General features: G+C 36.1%; 1 protein-coding gene across 3 annotated transcripts in view; it reads left to right on the forward strand.

Annotated features, from left to right (window-relative positions):
- Window positions 1–18,259, forward strand: part of SMC5 (structural maintenance of chromosomes 5) — a 104,525-nt gene that overhangs the window by 62,303 nt on the left and 23,963 nt on the right. For all 3 annotated transcript variants that reach the window (XM_050760907.1, XM_050760908.1, XM_050760909.1), the window contains exons 12-17: window positions 3,084–3,178; window positions 3,793–3,925; window positions 6,892–7,065; window positions 7,169–7,338; window positions 12,031–12,154; window positions 12,557–12,679. In XM_050760907.1, coding sequence (XP_050616864.1) covers window positions 3,084–3,178; window positions 3,793–3,925; window positions 6,892–7,065; window positions 7,169–7,338; window positions 12,031–12,154; window positions 12,557–12,679 — 819 coding nt within the window. The remainder of the gene's footprint in view (window positions 1–3,083; window positions 3,179–3,792; window positions 3,926–6,891; window positions 7,066–7,168; window positions 7,339–12,030; window positions 12,155–12,556; window positions 12,680–18,259) is intronic.

Genomic DNA, 18,259 nt, shown 5'->3' on the forward strand with positions numbered 1-18,259 from the left:
AAAAAAAATGTATTTTAACGCAATATCTTTGAAGGTCAGTAAAGCAAAGCACAATAAAGTGAGGTATGCCTATGGTTGCTTTGTAGAGTCCATAGGACTTTCTGTGTAGAAAGTCCTGTCTTTTGCACATAGGTCATTTTACTTTTTTTTCCCAATCTTTTATTTCTTTATTGTGCATTATTACATTTACTCATACCTCCAGGACAGTGTTGAGGAGAAATGATGTATTAGTCCATTTTCACACTGCTACAAAGAACTGCTTGTATTAGCCGGGCATGGTGGCGGACACCTGTAATCCCAGCTATGCAAGAGGCTGAGACAGGAGAATCACTTGAACCTGGGAGGCAGAGGTTGCAGCGAGCTGAGATTGTGCTACTGCAGTCCAGCCTGGGTGACAGAGTGAAGACACTATCTCAAAAAAAAAAAAAAAAAAAAAAAAAAGAACTGCCTGAGACTGGGTAATATATAAACAAAAGAGGTTTAATTGACTCACAGTTCTGCATGGTTGAGGAGGCCTCAGGAAGCTTACAATCATGGCGGAAAGCGAAGAAGTAAGGCACATCTTACATGGCAGCAGGAGAGAGAGTGTGGGCAGGGAACTGCAACAGACTTTTAAACCATCAGATTGTGTGAGAACTGACTATCATGAGAACAGCGTGGGGGAAACCGCCCCCATGATCCAATCACCTCCCACCAGGTCCCTCCCTCAGCATGTGGGATTGTACTTTGGAATGAGATTTGGATGGGAACACAGAGCCAAACTATATCAAATGACAAGATTGGACACCCTTACGTGTTTCCAGACTTAGGAGGAAAGCACTTAATATTTCATCATTAGGTATGAGGTTTGCTGTAGATTTTCCACAAATGCTCTTTGTTAGATTGAGAAAGTTCCCTTGTCTACCTGTTTTACTGAGAATTTTTATCATAAATGGATGTCAAGTTTTGTCAGATGGTTTCCTGCATCTGCTAAGATGATCATATGGCTTTTACATTTTATTTTGTTAGTATGATAAATTAGATTGGTTGATTTTTGACTGTTACATCAGTCTGGCATTCCTGGCATAAACTCCACTTGGTCATGTATACTGTTCATACATTGCTGGATTCTGTTTACCAGTATTTTACAAAGGATTTTTGCTTTTGTATTCCTGAGGGATATTGGTTTATAGACTTTTTTGTAATGTTTTTGTCAAGAGTTTGGCATAAGAGTTATGTTGGTATCATAAAATGACTTGGGAAGTGTTTCATCCTTCTGTTTTCTGCAGAGTCTTGGTATTATTGCTTCCTTAACTGTTTCATCAAATTTATCAGTGAAAACATCTTAGTATAGACTTTTTCTTCATTAGAATTTTTATAGCAAATTGAGTTTCTCTAATACATGTAAAGGCTATTTCAGCTTTTTTTTAATCTTGCTTTAAATTTGGCAAATTGTGTTTTTAAGGATTTTTTTCCAATTCATCTAAGTTATTCATGATATTAGTTTTTCATGATATTATCTTTTTAATGTTTTAGGATCTTTCATCAGTAAACCCATCAGTGAATTTTTCATTTCAGCTACTGCATATTTTAGTTCTAGAATTTTCATTTAATTCTCTTTATTCTGTCTGCTGAGATTCTCCGCCTGTTGATGATAATAAACCATAGTTTTCTTGAACATGTGTGTGTGTGTATGTGTGTGTATATATATATATATAAATAAAATAGCTACGTTAAACTTCTTTGCTAGTTCTAACATCTAGGTCTTTGTGGAATCAGTTCCTCTTAGTTGCTTTTTCTCTTGACAATGGTGGCATTTTATTCTTATGCTTAGTAGTTGGGTTTTTTGTTTTTGTTTTTGTTTTGAGACAGAGTTTCGCTCTTGTTGCCCAGGCTGGAGTGCAATGGCGTGATCTCGGCTCATTGCAACCGCCGCCTCCTGGGTTGAAGCAATTCTCCTGCCTCACCCTCCCAAGTCGCTGAGATTACAGGTGCCCCATACCACACCCAGCTAATTTTTTTATATTTTCAGTAGAGACGGGGTTTCACCGTGTTGGTCAGGCTGATCTTGAACTCCTGACCTCAGTTGATCTGCCCACCTCGGTCTGCCAAAGTGCTGGGGTTACAGGTGTGAGCTACTGTGCCCGGCCAGTAATTTTTTATTATATTCTGGAATCATAGGTAATAACACTGTAGAGACTGGATTCAATTGTCTTCTTCCAAAGAAACTAGAAGGCAGTTAACTTAGCTGGATTTAAACTCCAAACTCTGTCTGTCAAGCAATGGACAGCAACTGAAATCTCCGGTCAGTGGAGATGGTGGTTGTTATTGTTGTTGTTGTCGTTGTTGTTTTAGTTTTAGCCTTCCACTTGTTGCTTTCCTCCAATCCCCTGGAATTTTTGCACTCATAGTTCATGAGGCAGCCAAAGATTTAAAATCGATGGGCGTTTATAGGCAGATTTTGAGGCTTCTCACTTTGCAGCTCCCTTCTTCCAAGAATTTACCCTCTCAGTTTACAGTCGTTCTAGTCACCCCAAACTCCATCCTTCCATCCTATGATCCCTCCAGCCAGAAAGACTGCAGCTTTCTACCGGAATTCTTTCCCCACTCCTGATGCTCCAGATTGGGGAATGCCTCCAAGCCACAAGCCACATAAACACAAATCTCACCTAGTGCTATTCTTTCAGATGTCAACTCCTTTCCAACTTCTTCTTTTGTCCATCTCCAGTGCCTTAAAATAATTGTTTTTAAGATTTTGGCCAGAGTTTACAATCATTGTTTGTAGAAAAGTTAGTCCAATACAAGATAATCTGCCAATAATGTAAGCATAACTATCTCCCTTCTATATTATTTTGAAGTAAGTCCCAGACATTCTATTTCACCTGTAAATATTTTGGTATGTATCTCTAAAAGAAGTGGACTCTTTTTATAAAAACACGTAACTATAGTATTATCACAGTAAAAAAATTTATACTAACATCTAATATGCCATGTTTGAGTTTCTTATCCATCCTACAAATGTCAGTAGGAATATGGTAACTATAAATCGTTTCAGTAGAGAATATATGGTAATTAAAATAATATTTTCTTTTCCCTATATTCAGGTTCGTGACAACAAAAAATTAAGAGTAAATGCTGTTATTGCTCCCAAGAGTTCGTATGCAGACAAAGCACCTTCAAGATCTTTAAATGAACTTAAGTAAGTCTTGAAAATATTAAGATTTATTTAAATATTGAATTATTCAACATTTATTGTTACATAAATAAGCTATTACAAGCTGTATTACTTCCTTTTAAGATCTCTTAAGTCAAATATAAGGAAAAATTTAGGCATAAGACCATGATGTAGTTAGCACACAGCGAGTGTGATGCGATATGATGTTTCAAATTTGCAGAACAATACTAAACTATTTAATAAAAGATGCTAAAGTAGTTGGTTAGTTATTGGGAAAACTGAAATGATAAATTATCACTTCATAATGCAGAAATAATTTCCAAAAGGACTAAATGTAAAAAATTTTAATTATAAAATAATTATAAGTAAATATCTTAACTTGGAATATAAATAAGCATTCTAAACATAATGGAAGAAATTTAAAAAGAGTAGTTTGTAATCATAAAAAGCTTAAGCTTTTCTGGTAAGTGAATAGGTCATAAGTGATTTTTAAAATATAAAAAAAAGAAAAAAGAGTTTTCCTGTGTCATTGTTGAAATAATGTGTGTTTTACTTATTGTTTTTTGGTGGTTTATCAACTCTCAGTTCTTTTAACGATATTTTAAGAAGAAAAATCTAATCAATACTTTTCCTTTCAGACAATACGGATTTTTCTCTTATTTGAGAGAATTATTTGATGCACCTGATCCTGTAATGAGTTACCTTTGCTGTCAGTATCATATTCACGAAGTTCCTGTAGGAACTGAAAAGACCAGAGAAAGAATTGAACGGGTAAGGAAGTAGTGAATCATGTACTGAATCATGTACCAAAAATGTAGTTTTGTTAAAACTTCTTAGCTAAAGGCAAGCAAAATGTTTCAGAATTTAAGTAAGTCAGTTGTTTTTAATCATGCAGAAATTATCTTTGTATTATTTTCCATGTGACATAAAACATTGACTGTTAACTAATACATTATGAGAGGAGTGATGAGGAGTTAACTAGAATAAATAGTTAATACATTTAGGGTAATTCAGTAAAGTTAAAACCTGAAAAGAGATACCTGGTACACTAACCTGATTCTGCCTTGCTTGGTAAACCTATGTTAAAGCATTGTATTAGTAGTTTAGTCTTTTAAATTATTATATGTGAGATTATTTTTAAGACAAATTATACTTTAGAATGGCAGGCTGGGGTATAAAACTGTTTTTGGTCAACCTTCCTTTTCTTAAAACTTATAATTAAGATTATCTCACGTATGAATGACCACTCATAGGATTTGTTTGACTAGTACATACAGCCACAGAAACTCCTAGTTTCTGTATTCTGCTAGTACTGTTTGGAATTTTATTCTTTAAAGCAATCTCCGTGACTCCAAACCCTATGCACTTTTATCACAGGCAGAAACAGAAAGGAAATCTCTCCTGAAACAGATTTTTCCAATATTAATACCAAGTTGCTGTATTAATACTGCTTATAAGCATCTAATAACCAATTATAGACCTGACTACTACTTATAATATTGAATTTATTTAAAAATATGTTTTAAATTTCTAACAACCAGTATATAAATATTCCTAAGATGATTCATTTGGGGGCTGTCTATACTTCATTAACAGAAGATAGAAAAATGAGAGCTCATTACCAACTCATTTCGCAAAAACAAGTCACAGTAAGTTGCCTGCCTTTGGTTAGAATTGTATCGTATTATGGTAATCACTTGTGAAAACCAAAAGTAGAAGTCTCTGTGTGGGTATACTACTTTTTTTTATTAATTCACTGAGGTTTAGAAAAGAGGACAAGACCATATGCATAGACCAAACCAATTTTTGTCAAAGTTTTAAAAGTAGGTGGGGCTCTCTCTGAAAGTAAGATTAGTAGGACTTTTTTACTAACGCAGAGAGACAATAAAAAGGTTGATAAGGACTTTTAAACTTCACTTTGGGGCAGAAAGGAGCAATTACTTTTTTTGGAAATTTATTTTCCTTTTTGAACATTGCTTCAAGTTGAGTTATTTTCGTGTACTTTTGCTTTTAACATTTTAAGTCACCTACGGAGCTTTGACACTGCTGTTTGTACTAGAGAAATAGCTTTGGAATTCATATTATTTATATTAAAAGTGAAATTCTTTTCTTCTCATTTCTTTTTCAGGTGTTTTCATTAATCTTAATCACTTTGGTGTTATATACTGTATTTTTTAAATTCTCAAACACATCAAATACCTTATTGTCCCAATGCCTCAGTTCTATGTTGTATATAATTTATGATGATATACTTTTCAGACATGTGTATGTACAAGAAAACCAAGTTAGAAAGTGTTTCAAGCACCTAGTAAAGATTATCTTAGCTATCTTTCAGAAGATGAAAACCTTTATTGAGGAAATTTACTACCTTTATATCTGCAGTCCTTCTGTTTGAGACAATAATGGCTAGATAATGGCAATAATGGCTGTATCTCTTCCTCAGAATACAATAAAAATATATTCTTTATGTTTTCCTTTATTATTAACTCTTAACATTTTACGTTCTCTAACAGTATACCCTATTTACGGAATTGTTCTCTCATTAATTTCTAAGATTCTCCCTTTGGTTAAATTGTCTGCTGACTTATTTAGCTTGAGATGTCACTTTTATGGGAAGTGCCCTTCCTTCACTAACTCTGTCAGTTCAAATCCAGTTTAAAACTCATTTTTAGGAGACTTCGATACGCTAAAGTCTTCCAGTCTATCCCTTTATTTCAGATTAGTCGGGATTTAGGATTTACGCCTGTTGACCTAGTGTGCTTAAATATGTCTTACCTCTTCACTTAGACTATAAACTTCTGGAAGGAAACAAGCCACAGTAGTATTACAATAGTATCTAAAGGTTTTTAGAGATTGAAAACAACCTCTAAAAATGCTCTGCATTGCAGCAGCCTATCTATAAATATACAGAAATAGATCAAATAATGGTATGCTTATGGTATTTATAATATATTTTAGTTTATGAAATCCATGTATAAATTCTTGAGAGAAAAGTTCTAAAAAAACTTTTAAAATAAGAAAAGGCTTTGAAATCTATGAAAAATGTTTCATTTGATGATTATTCTCAAATACACAGGAACTAAACATAAGATTATGTATCTTCGAACAGTATAACTGAGAGGAAGGGAGAGTAAATGACTTACCCAAGATAACATAGTTAAATGTACTGAGCACCCTTCTCTCCTGGTATCTCTTCTTTAGATGTAACAAAGCTCCAAAACTACTTGGGAGAGTCATATAGTGGCGTAGAAGTATAGCTGACTTTGCTAGTTGTATGGGCCACCTTGTTTGAAATTTTGTTGGATAGGTTAAAAAAAAATTGCTACACTCAGTGGCTCACACCTGTAATCCCGGCACTTTGGAAGACCACGGCGGGAGAATCTCAGAGGCAGGAATTCAAGACCAGCCCCCATAGGAAGCATGGAAAAACTCCATTTCTACAAAAATTTTTTTTAATTAACCGGGCGTGGTGGCACATGCCTCTAGTCCCAGCTACTCAGGAGACTGAGGTGGGAGGATCACTTGAGCCTGGGAGGTTGAGGCTGGAGTAAGCTGAGATCGTGCCACTGCATTCCAGCCTGGGTGACAGAATGAGACCCTGTCTCAAAAAAAAAAAAAAGGTATATCTACTGTATTTTGATCCTCCAAAATTCAGTTGGTCTGTATTTCTAATTATTTAGTACTTTAAAACATATAATTTATATTAGATGTGCACTAATTGTTGTTTTACATTATAGGTAATACAAGAAACCCGATTAAAACAAATTTATACAGCAGAAGAAAAGTATGTGGTGAAAACTTCTTTTTATTCAAACAAAATTATTTCTAGTAACACATCTCTAAAAGTAGCCCAGTTTCTCACTGTCACTGTGGACCTAGAGCAAAGAAGACACTTAGAAGAACAGCTAAAGGTTGGTTAATTTGATCCGAATATTAGAAAATATTAACTGGATTTCTAATACTTTCACTGGAACGGGTTTTTAAATATGTTAACAATTTTTAAATATTTTATAGGAAATTAGTAGAAAATTGCAAGCAGTGGATTCAAGGTTGATTGCCTTACGTGAAACAAGCAAACATCTGGAGCACAAAGACAATGAACTTAGACAAAAGAAGAAGGAGCTTCTTGAGAGAAAAACCAAGAAAAGACAACTGGAACAGAAAATCAGTTCCAAACTAGGAAGGTATCTTTTAGCCTGTTCAGGGGGGAGGCACAAATTACTGTATGGGAGAATATTAATTATATACTGTAATAACAACAGCATTTCCACAAGCACGCTTTGTAGTAATTTCTTTAATCTTTAATCTTACTACATAAAATACAATTTTAGTCCATAGGGCAAAAGGAGATGAATGTTGAGTGTTACAAGTTCTTCTGTTCTTTGATCTGTTATTCCAGTCTCTGAACTCCTTTATATGCTTAAAAATTAATGAGGACCTTGAAGAGGTTTTGTTTACCTGGATTGTATTTATTGATATTTACCATATTAGAAATTAAAACTGAGAATGTTTAAAATATTCATTAATTTATTTTTTTAGGTAGAGATGGGACAGTAATTTATTTTAAAAATGACAAGCCCATTATATGTTAACATAAAAATGTATTAAAAATAACTGTTTTCCCGACAAAATACATTTAGTGAGAAGAGTGGCATTGTTTAACATTTTTGCAGATTTCTTTAGTTGAAGTCAGTAGGTTTTTCCCTACTTAATTCTGTATTGAGTTTGTAGTGAAATGTTTGAGTTGAAGTATGTGAAGGAAATCCAGCTTCCCATAAATATGCAGTTGGAAAAGGGAGGAGTATTTTAGACTTCAGATAATTGTGGATATTCTTCTTTAATACTACATCAAAACTTGCCAAAGTGTAGTTTATTAAAGTTTAATTGCAGTGTAGAGTCTGAAACCATATCAGTGATCTTGCGTACTCTGTTACATTAAAATCCATTGCACTTTAGATGGCGCTTTTATTCATGAATGATTTAGTTATAGCATGCATTGGTCATTTGGAAAATACTGGTTCATCAAGTCACATAGATATTTCAAATGAACTTTATCATTGGCAACAAATGTCAGTTATTTTCCTTGAAATGACAAGCTCCCTTTATTCCTTTTTGGAAAAAGAAAAATGACCAAATAGCCAAGTCCAAACAATTATAGTTTGTCATTTTTTTAAGTAAAAATGGTATTCCATGAAAAAAGTGTCTAGTATAACTCCAAACTTAATCACACAAGTGCTTTTCCTTGAAACAACATTTATACTTTTGAATATTCTACAGATGTGTAATAAGTACAGCCTGCCCTCTATATTCGTGGGTTCCACATCCGTGGATTCAACCAACCACAGATCAAAAATATTCAGAAGGCCAGGTGCAGTGTCTCATACTTATAATCCCAACAGTTTGTGAGGCCAAGGCGGAAGGATTACTTGAGTCCAGGAGTTTGAGACCAGCCTGGGCAACATGGCAAGACCTCATCTCTTTAGGCAGGGCAGGGAGGAGGGAAGAAAGAAAAATATTCAGGGTGACAAAAATGGATGGTTATGTCTGTATGGAACATGTACAGACTTTTTTCTTGTCATTTTTCCTTAAGCAATACAATATAACAACTATTTACATAGCATTTATGTTGTATTAGGTATTATAAGTAATCTAGAGATAATATAAAATATATGGGAGGGTGTGCATAGGCCATATGCAAATACTACATCATTTTATATAAGGAACTTAAGCATCTGTGGATTTTGGAATCCTTATGGAGTCCTGAAACCAATCTCTGATGGATACTAGGGGATAACTATATTATGTACGTCCTATGTCATGACATTGAATATTAAAAATATATATACTTGAGATTTTGAGGTTTAATAAAATTTATGAATTTTACTGCTTCATCAAGGATATTTAAGGGAATTTGGCATTTTTAAAAATTTCAAGTGCATGGCAGTGAAGAATCTAAGAACTAGTATACTTTGGTGCACTAGTTTTGGTAGACTTACCTTTATTCTAAAACACTAGCATTTTTACTCTCCATTGCTTTTACACCATCAGTGCAAATGTCAGCATGGTGAGAAAGGCAAATGATGCCCTGTTATTACCATGAAAACAGTTTTTAACTCACAGACTCCTGAAATAGTTTCAGGTATCCCCAGGAGTCTGTGGACCACACTTTGAGAACCACCGCCCTACATGATTATCCAAAACACTATGTCCATTGAGTTCTGAATGGTAGGAGAGGGGAGGGGAAGGTGTAGGCAGAAAAATTGTCAAATTGGCTATTTTCTCTCTCGTTCTGAAACAGAGTAATAGGGAAAGAGGTTATATTGATTTTTACAGAATAGATTTGACACCTGAGGGTTTATCTCATTTAGCTGCAGTCTTCCTTGTGACAATTAGAATTATGTCTGCTTGGCCTTAATGGGTCACAGAATTCTGTGCAAAATATGAATATAGTATTGTCGAATGTCTTTTTTTTTTTTTTTTTTTTTGGGACAGGGTCTTGCTCTGCTACCCAGGCTGGAGTGCAGTGGCATGATCACAGCTCACTGCAGCTTTGAACTCGGGCTCAAGCGATCCTCACGCCTCAGCCTCCTGAGTAGCTGGGACCACAGGTGTGCACCACTATGCCCAGCTTATTTGTAGAGATGGGATCTTGCTATGTTGCTGGGGCTGGTCTCGAACGCCAGACCTCAATCAGTCCTCCCACCTCAGCCTCCCAAAGTGCTAGGATTACAGGCATGAGCCACCACACCCAGCCAAAAGTCTTTTCTAAATGGAAAACTACTGGCTTGTTGTGAAAGCCCAGTCACCCATTCTCAGAACGATTGTAACTTTTAGATCTTTTGTAGAAACCAGAATATATAAGGTAGGATAAAAGCTATTAGGGTATCAAGTCTGGGGAAAAGGCACATGGTTTCCAGTTTCAAGGTTTTTTCCATATCCTACCATAACACAGCCCACAGCTTTTTGTTGTTGTTCTGACTTCTTGTCTATAGACTAAAGGTAGATATTAGTGACATAATCTTTAATAATAAGTAACAGCTCATCTTGAATAAGGTATTTTACTTTGACTTAATATAGTTTGTATTCCTAAACACATTTAAAAATTGAATCATATTTGAAATGTATTAGGAAGATTTGTTCTTTGTTGTTTATGTTTTTTTAAAGCAAACAATTGCCCATTAACTTCTATTTTTAAAATTGGTAATGTGCCTTGGTTGTTTAAATCAAGATATATCTATTTAGTCTAGCTTCCCAGAATTTTTTTCAACTTTAAACCTTTTTTTTTTAAAACTTTTAACCCTTTCCTTCATTCCTATTCAATCTTCTGCAAAGTGCTCAACTTTTACTGTGCAACTGCTGTATTGAACCCATTGTCTAAAACTAAACTTTCTCCTCATAAAGTAATGTTGATTTTTCACAGTGAGATGACTTTTCATACCTGTTACTAGCCTACTATCTCCTACTTCTATTCACTTTGGACTACTGCAGTGGTGACCTAGTTAGTGGACTCTGCCTGACTGGTCACTTCTCTATTTAATTCATCCAAAAGACTGTTGTAAAATATATTTTCTTTGCATGTTCCTACCACATTCAAGAATATTCATTATGAGGCCGGGTGCTGTGGCTCACGCCTGTAATCCCAGCACTTTGGGAGGCCCAGGCGGGTGGATCACTTGAGGTCAGGAGTTTGAGACCAGCCTGGCCAACAGGGTGAAACCCTGTCTCTACTAAAAATATAAAAATTATCCAGGCATGGTGGTGGGCGCCTGTGATCCCAGTTACTTGGAAGGCTGAGGCAGGAGAATTACTTGAGCTGGGAAGTGGAAGTTGCAGTGAGCTGAGATTGTGCCACTGCACTCCAGCCTAGGCAACAGAGTAAGACTCCTATCTCAAAAAAAAAAAAAAAAAAAAATTCATTATGGCTTTCTACAGTTACTACATGAAATTTAATTAAACACTACTCTCCTTTTGGCAAACTTTTATGATTATTCAAAATCTTGTTTCGCTCTACCCATTCCAACTTTTCTCCCTCCCCTCCCCAACATACCCTTCCTTGTACCATTCTGGCCACTCTCTACAGCACCCACTGAACTTATTTATTATTGCTTCCATCCTTTGTTCTTTTCCCTTGGAGGCAACATGGTGTAGTGGAAAGAACATGGACTTTGGTACCAAACACATCTTAACACTTAATATCTGTGATTTTAGGCAATTTACTTCACTTACCTGAGGCTTAGTTTCTTCATCTTAAAATTGAGAGCATACTATTAACTTTTAGGATTATTGTGTTGTGTTTTATTTTTTGTTTCTGTTTTTTAGCTATTGACTCTCCCCACTTACGCTCCTTAAGGGAAGTGACTGTTTTGTAAACAATATTAATAGCAACAGAAACAACCTGTATTGATTGATCAGTGATGGGCCAGGCACTACATTTAGTGTGTTACATGTGTTACCCCCCCCATACATAAGGAAACAATGTAGTACCTTTTTAAGCTTCACCACAGCCCTATGGAGGAAGTACTGTTATTATCTATAATTTATAGATGAGGAAACTGAGGCTCAGAAGAGTAACTTGTCCAGAGTTAAACTGCTCATTAGTGAATGTCAAAGAGGCAACAAAGCCATCTTTCTGACTCCAGATCCTAAATAATTAACACAGGCATTACCTGGACTATGCTGGGGCACATAATATATCTCAACAGATATTTTTTAATCCTGACTGATTACACAAAATGATTGTTTAATCTAGGAACTAGCAGTTCATATATCTGAAAAGTATTGCTAAATATATCCCAGAAAACTGCGGGAGACCGAAGAATTTGGGCTCAATGCTTGTGTTTAACGCTGATTTCTTCATCATTATATGTGTCATACAGTTTAAAACTGATGGAACAGGATACTTGCAACCTTGAAGAGGAAGAGCGAAAAGCAAGTACCAAAATCAAAGAAATAAATGTTCAAAAAGCAAAACTTGTTACTGAATTAACAAACCTAATAAAGGTAAGGTATTGTTTTAATTTTAGTCATTTTTTTACAGAAAATAGCGGGTAGATAAGATAGTAAAACCTTTAGAGGGAGGGAAGGTTTTGATTAAGGTTTTTGACATTTTGGTTATGTAAGCAAGAGATCAGTTTCAGCTTGCTTAGTTGCTTGACATTTTCTTTAGAGGTAATAAATAGGATAAAAGCACTCATTAAGCTAAATGTGTTTATTCCAGATGACTCCCTTAAAAACAAAGGAAAATACTTTCTAAAAAATTGTTATAAGAACTGTTTGAGAGAGATGTCAGGCACTATAGGAAAATTATTTTTTCATGGTTTATAATTTTGTTTTACAAAACTATTTTTTATTTCTAAAACATAGGTAACATAAAAATTAACTCTTAGGGGTTTTTGTTCCTAGATTTGTACTTCTTTGCATATACAAAAAGTAGATTTAATTCTCCAAAATACTACAGTGATCTCTGAGAAAAACAAATTAGAATCAGATTATATGGCTGCATCTTCACAACTCCGTCTTACAGAGGTAAAATGTTTGCCTTTACTTTTTATTTTGAGGTTCTAACCTCAGACTAGTTTGAAAATATGTATCATGTGTCATCACTAGCAATATATAGTTTGTTGTTTTATTCTATTTAACTCACAAATTTAATGCATCATGTTGATGAGGAAGCAATACTTAAAATACTTAAGACTGGTTGAGTAACTTCAGCAATTTAATCTTTTGTTAATATCTAACTGTGAAATGATAAACACAGAAATACTGGGTGGAAGGGAGAACATGTGATATACCACATTAACTTAAAACCTAAAGGAGAGCTGGCAATAAGATGGTAGTGACAGTGGCATAGTTTTTGAATCTCCAGAATCCCTTCCCAAAAATAGAAGAGCAACTAGAATAATGTAACAGCAAACCTATGGACAACACGTATAACAAAACTAAGTTTCAAGGTATCCATACGGCTGTACTGCAGTACTGTTCTGACACTAACCATCCTGAGTCACTATCAAACTGTATACCATAGGGGCACGGTTCCCTTACTTCAGACACCATCCTCAAGTTTAGGGGTCCCCAGGTCACTTGTATTTCTGACCAACTAGCTACAAATTCAGGAGTTCCTATGACCCCCCTCAGATTCAGTAATTTGATAAAACAACTCAGAATTCAAGAAAACACTTCTTAATGATTATAATTTTATTATAAAAGATACAATCAGGACTAGCAAAATTAAGAGACACAGGGCAACCAACATCTTGGAGGGTCCTAAACTCGAAAGTTTCCTTACTCTTTTCTTGTGCAATTAGGGTGCATCACCCTCCTCACACATCTCCTGATTCATCAACCAGGAGGCTCTACGAAGCTTCAGTACTCAGTTTTCTTATTGGGGTTTCATTATGTAGACAAAGTTGATTGAATCATTGGCCATGTGATTGAGCTTGATCATCAGCCCTCTTCCCTGGAGTTTGGGAAGTTGGGCTGAAATCATGTGGCTCAAAGACATGTGTATTGCTCAAATCATGCAGTTGATCTTTGTGGCATTTTCTACCCTCATCCTGAGTCTTATTCTTAGCATTAACTCAGGAGTGATCCAAGGGGCTCATGAGTATTACAGACTTTCCTGTTGCTCAATTCCAAGAACTTTAGAGGAACCAGCAACAAAGCCCAGTCAAATTCTTTATTATACAACACCTGTGAACTCCAGAATACAAGTGGGTAAAATAAATCAGCAGCAGCATCAAGACTAGCATAGTATCAGCAAGGGAGGGCTCAGAGAATCTAAATATCAGATTGCCAGCATCCTGATCATATCTAAAGGTCCCATTAGTTGTAGAACGCTTAGAGACCAATTTGAGAGCAGCTAAAACTGGGAGGCAACTTTATAGACTTCAGAAAGGCTGGATAGTGCTGGGGTGATCTAGCCTTGTGAACTCTCAAACTAACTGAAACTCCTTTGCAGAACAAAACTCCTTACTGAAGAGAACTAGAGCTACATGATAAAGGAGATCATAAAATATCTATTCTATGGTTATAAGTCTGACAGTGTAACTAAAGCACATTTCTCTGAAAATGTAAGAAAGGAAATAATGCAAGTAAAATAGAATATATTTACTGATTGTCCTATAGATATTTTCAGGAAATAAAAAGTTATTGCTTCAAATTAGATGTTTTGGGAGAGGAAAATAAGGGAGAATTTCAAAATTATTTATAGTGGGGAGCCAATAGATAGTATCCCCCAAAATTATTAAGGACATAAGGATATTATGTAAGATATTTGCATGATAATAACCTTTGAAATAAAAATAAAAGCCTTCCTAAATACCAAAAAAATATACAAAGACAAGAGACTGGCAGGGCAAAAAGATCACATAACTAAAGACTAGATATTTTATTTACAGATGTAAGAGACATAAAAACAAATACAACATAAAACAGTGGCAGAGCTAAGCCAAACATCAGTCATATTATTAAATGCAAATGGATATAATTCACCTATGAAAATATTTTTTGGAAGTAAATTCCAACACTGTGCAGAATGTGAGAGTTACATCTAAAAGAGTTTGAGAAAGCTTTAAAATAAAAGGATGAATGGGTGCAAGGGATCTTTTCGGGTCATGGAAATGTGAAGTTGGACTGTGGTGGTGTTTACCTAGCTCTGTAAATTTACTAACAGTCATTGAATTGTACACTTCAAATGAGCGAATTTTATGGTATGTAAATTATACCTCATGAAAACTTAAGTAAATGGAGGAGCAAAGGTATACCAGGCAAATGGAAATATAAATTTTAAAAAGCTTAAATATCTCAATATGCTGCTATGGAGTGATATATATATATTCTTAGGTCTAAAAAAGAAAGGAGAGAAAACTTTATAGTATGTTACTATCAAAGAAAGGATCAGGGAAAGTGATTACTATGCCTTTATGTTGGCTTATTTAAAAACTACAGTGATATACCAGAATCTTTTTTTTTTTTTTTAACTGGGGGTGGGAAATGACAAGGTTAAAAGCTACACTCATCTAAATAGATCTTACATTTTTTCCACTTTGGAACCATCTGCCAACAAAACTAAATGAAATTTTCCAAAAAGACAAGCTTAGTAAAAGCACAGTGAAACAAATGCATCTAACTTTGTTTTGTTAGCAACATAGCCTAACAGAGAAAAGTTATTCCAAATGACTATAAAACACTGTAATGATTCTAAGGGCAAAAAAAAAAATTGCAAAAAAAAATCATGTACTGTTTTCAGTAATCACAATGTTAATATTTGTAATGTTATTCTGAAAATATTATAGAGTAAAACAAATAAGTAGTTACGTTAATGTAATTACTGTTTTTAGCATAAGAGAAAAGGGATTCAGATATAGAAGAAGAAAAGTAATAAAACCTTAAAGCTTTTAATTTGAATGTAAATATCAGAATGAACTCAATGTATTTTCTCAAAAAAACAAACATTTCCTAGCTTTGTCTACTCAAAAGACCTAGATTATGACCTCTCAATACTATTTTTCACTAAAGTGGCCCATTGGAAAAATGGCTGATTTCAGGTCCAGGAGAAGAAATGTTTATATAAGATTAACCATGATCATCTTGTCATAACAAAAATCAAAAAAATTATCACAGATGACTTGGTTATCAACAGGACCCAGGAGCCTACATGAAGAATCTTTTACCCACCATACATGAAGAGATAATAGATTGAAACTTATAAAAAATGTCTAAATGTACAAGTTTATATAATGATGCTAAAATAAAATAATATTGGTCACTTGGGAGGATACTTGGGAACTGACTCGTGAATTTGAAAAATGGTTAGAGAATTTTGCATTTATCCTGAAAATAAATAAATGATGAGAAATTTCTCTTTAAAGAAGTAATTTATAAACAATAAAGGAATTAGGCTGTTACTACTTTGCAGCTGCTAATGAATCAGATTACATTAGTTTCCAGCATCACAAAAAGATAACCAGATATTTATGTGTATCCTAATGAAAGGACACACCACCAATATGGAATAGGGTATCTCTTCTCACACTGCTAAAAAGAACTACCTGAGACTGGGTAGTTTATGAAGAGGTTTAGTTGACTCAGTTCCACAGGCTGTATAGGAAGCGTGGCTGGGAGGCCTCAGGACACTTAACAATCATGGTGTAAGGTGAAGGGGAAGCAAGCACATCTTACCATGGCAGAGGAAGAGGGGGAAATGTTACACACTTTTAAACAACTGGATCTTGTGAGAACTCACTCACTATCACAAGAACTACAGGGGGAATCCGCCTCCATTATCCAATCACCTCCCACCAAGATCCTCCCTCAACATTGGGAATTACAATTCAACATGTGATTTGGCCGGGAACACAGAGCCAACCATATCATTCTGCCCCCTGCCCTTCCCAAATCTCGTGTCCTTTTCACATTTCAGAACACAGTCATGCCCTCCCAGCAGTCCCCCAAAGTCTTAACTCGTTCTAGCATTAACTCAAAAGTCTAAGTACAAGTTTTATCAGAGACAAGGCAAGCCCCTTCCATCTATGAACCTGTAAAATCAAAAACAAGCTAGTTGCTTCTAAGATATAATGGGGGCACAGGCATTAGGTAAATACCCACTTTCAAAAAGGGAGAAATCAGCCAAAACGAAGGAGCTACGGGCCCCACACATGTCTGAAACCCTGCAGGGCAAACATGTAAGTCTTAATGCCCCAAAAAAATCTCCTTTGACTCCATGTCTCACATCAAGGCCACACTGATGCAAGGAATGGACTCCCAAGTCTTTGGGCAGCTCCACCCCTGTGGCTGTGCAGGGTACATCCCCCACAGCTGCTTTCATGGGCTGACATTGAATGCATGCAACTTTCCAGGCACGCGGTGCAAGCTGTCAGTGGATCTACTATTCTGGGGTCTGGAGGACAATGGCCCTCTTCTCACAGCTCCACTAGGCAGTGTCCCAGTGGGGACTCTGTGTGGGGGCTCCAACCCCTCATTTCTTTTCCACACTGCCCTAGTAGAGGTTCTCCATGAGGGCTTTGCCCCTGCAGCAGACTTCTGCCTGGACATCCAGGCATTTCCATACATCCTTTGAAACCTAAGTAGTGTCTCCTCCAAACCTCAACTCTTGCCTTCTGCACACCCACAGGACCAACACCTTGTGGAAACTGCCAAGGCTTGGGGCTTGCACCCCCTGAAGTAATGGCCTGAGCTGTATCTTGGCCCCTTTTAGCCACACCTGGAGTGGCTAGGATGTAGGGCAGCACGCCCCAGGGCTGTACAGAGCAGCAGGGCCCTGGACCTGGCCCAGAAAACAAGTTTTCCTTCCTAGACCGCCAGGCCTGTGATGGGAGGGGCTGCTTCTGACATGCCCTGGAGGCATTTTCCTCATTGTCTTGGCCATTAACATTTGGCTCTAATTTACTTACACAAGTTTCTGCAGCCTTGAATTCCTTCCCCAGGAAATGGGTTTTTCTTTTCTACTGCATGGTTGGGCTGCAAGTTTTCCAAACTTTCATGCTCTGCTTTCCTTTTAAAGTTCTAGTTTCAGGTCGTTTTTGTTTATGCAAATGAGCATAGGCTGTTAGAAGCAGCCAGGCCACATCTTGAGTGCTTTGCTGCTTAGAAATTTCTTCCACCGGATGCCCTAAATCATCTCTCAAGTTCAGAGTTCCACAGATCTCTTGAGCAGGGGCACAGTGCTGCCAGTCTCTTTGCAAAAACATACCAAGAGTGCCCTTTACTCCAGTTTCCAGTAAGTTCCTCATCTCCTTCTGAGACCACCTCAACATGGACTTCACTCTCCATATCCTTGTCAGCATTTTGGTCACAACCGCTCAACAAGTTTTGAAGTTCCAAACTTTCCCTCATCCTCCTGTCTTCTGAGACTTCCAAACTGTTCCAGCCTCTGCTTATTACCCAGTTCCAAAGTTGTTTCCACATTTTCAGATATCTTTATAGCAGTGCCCCACTTCTCTTGTATCAATTTTCTGTGTTAGTACATTCTCACACTTCTATAAGGAACTACCTGAGACTGGGTAATTTATAAAGAAAAGGTTTATTTGAATCACAGTTTTTCAGGCTGTACAAGATGCATGGCTGGGAGGCCTCAGGAAACTTAAA

Source organism: Macaca thibetana, chromosome 15 (genome assembly GCF_024542745.1).
Source record: "Macaca thibetana thibetana isolate TM-01 chromosome 15, ASM2454274v1, whole genome shotgun sequence".
NCBI lineage: Eukaryota > Metazoa > Chordata > Mammalia > Primates > Cercopithecidae > Macaca > Macaca thibetana.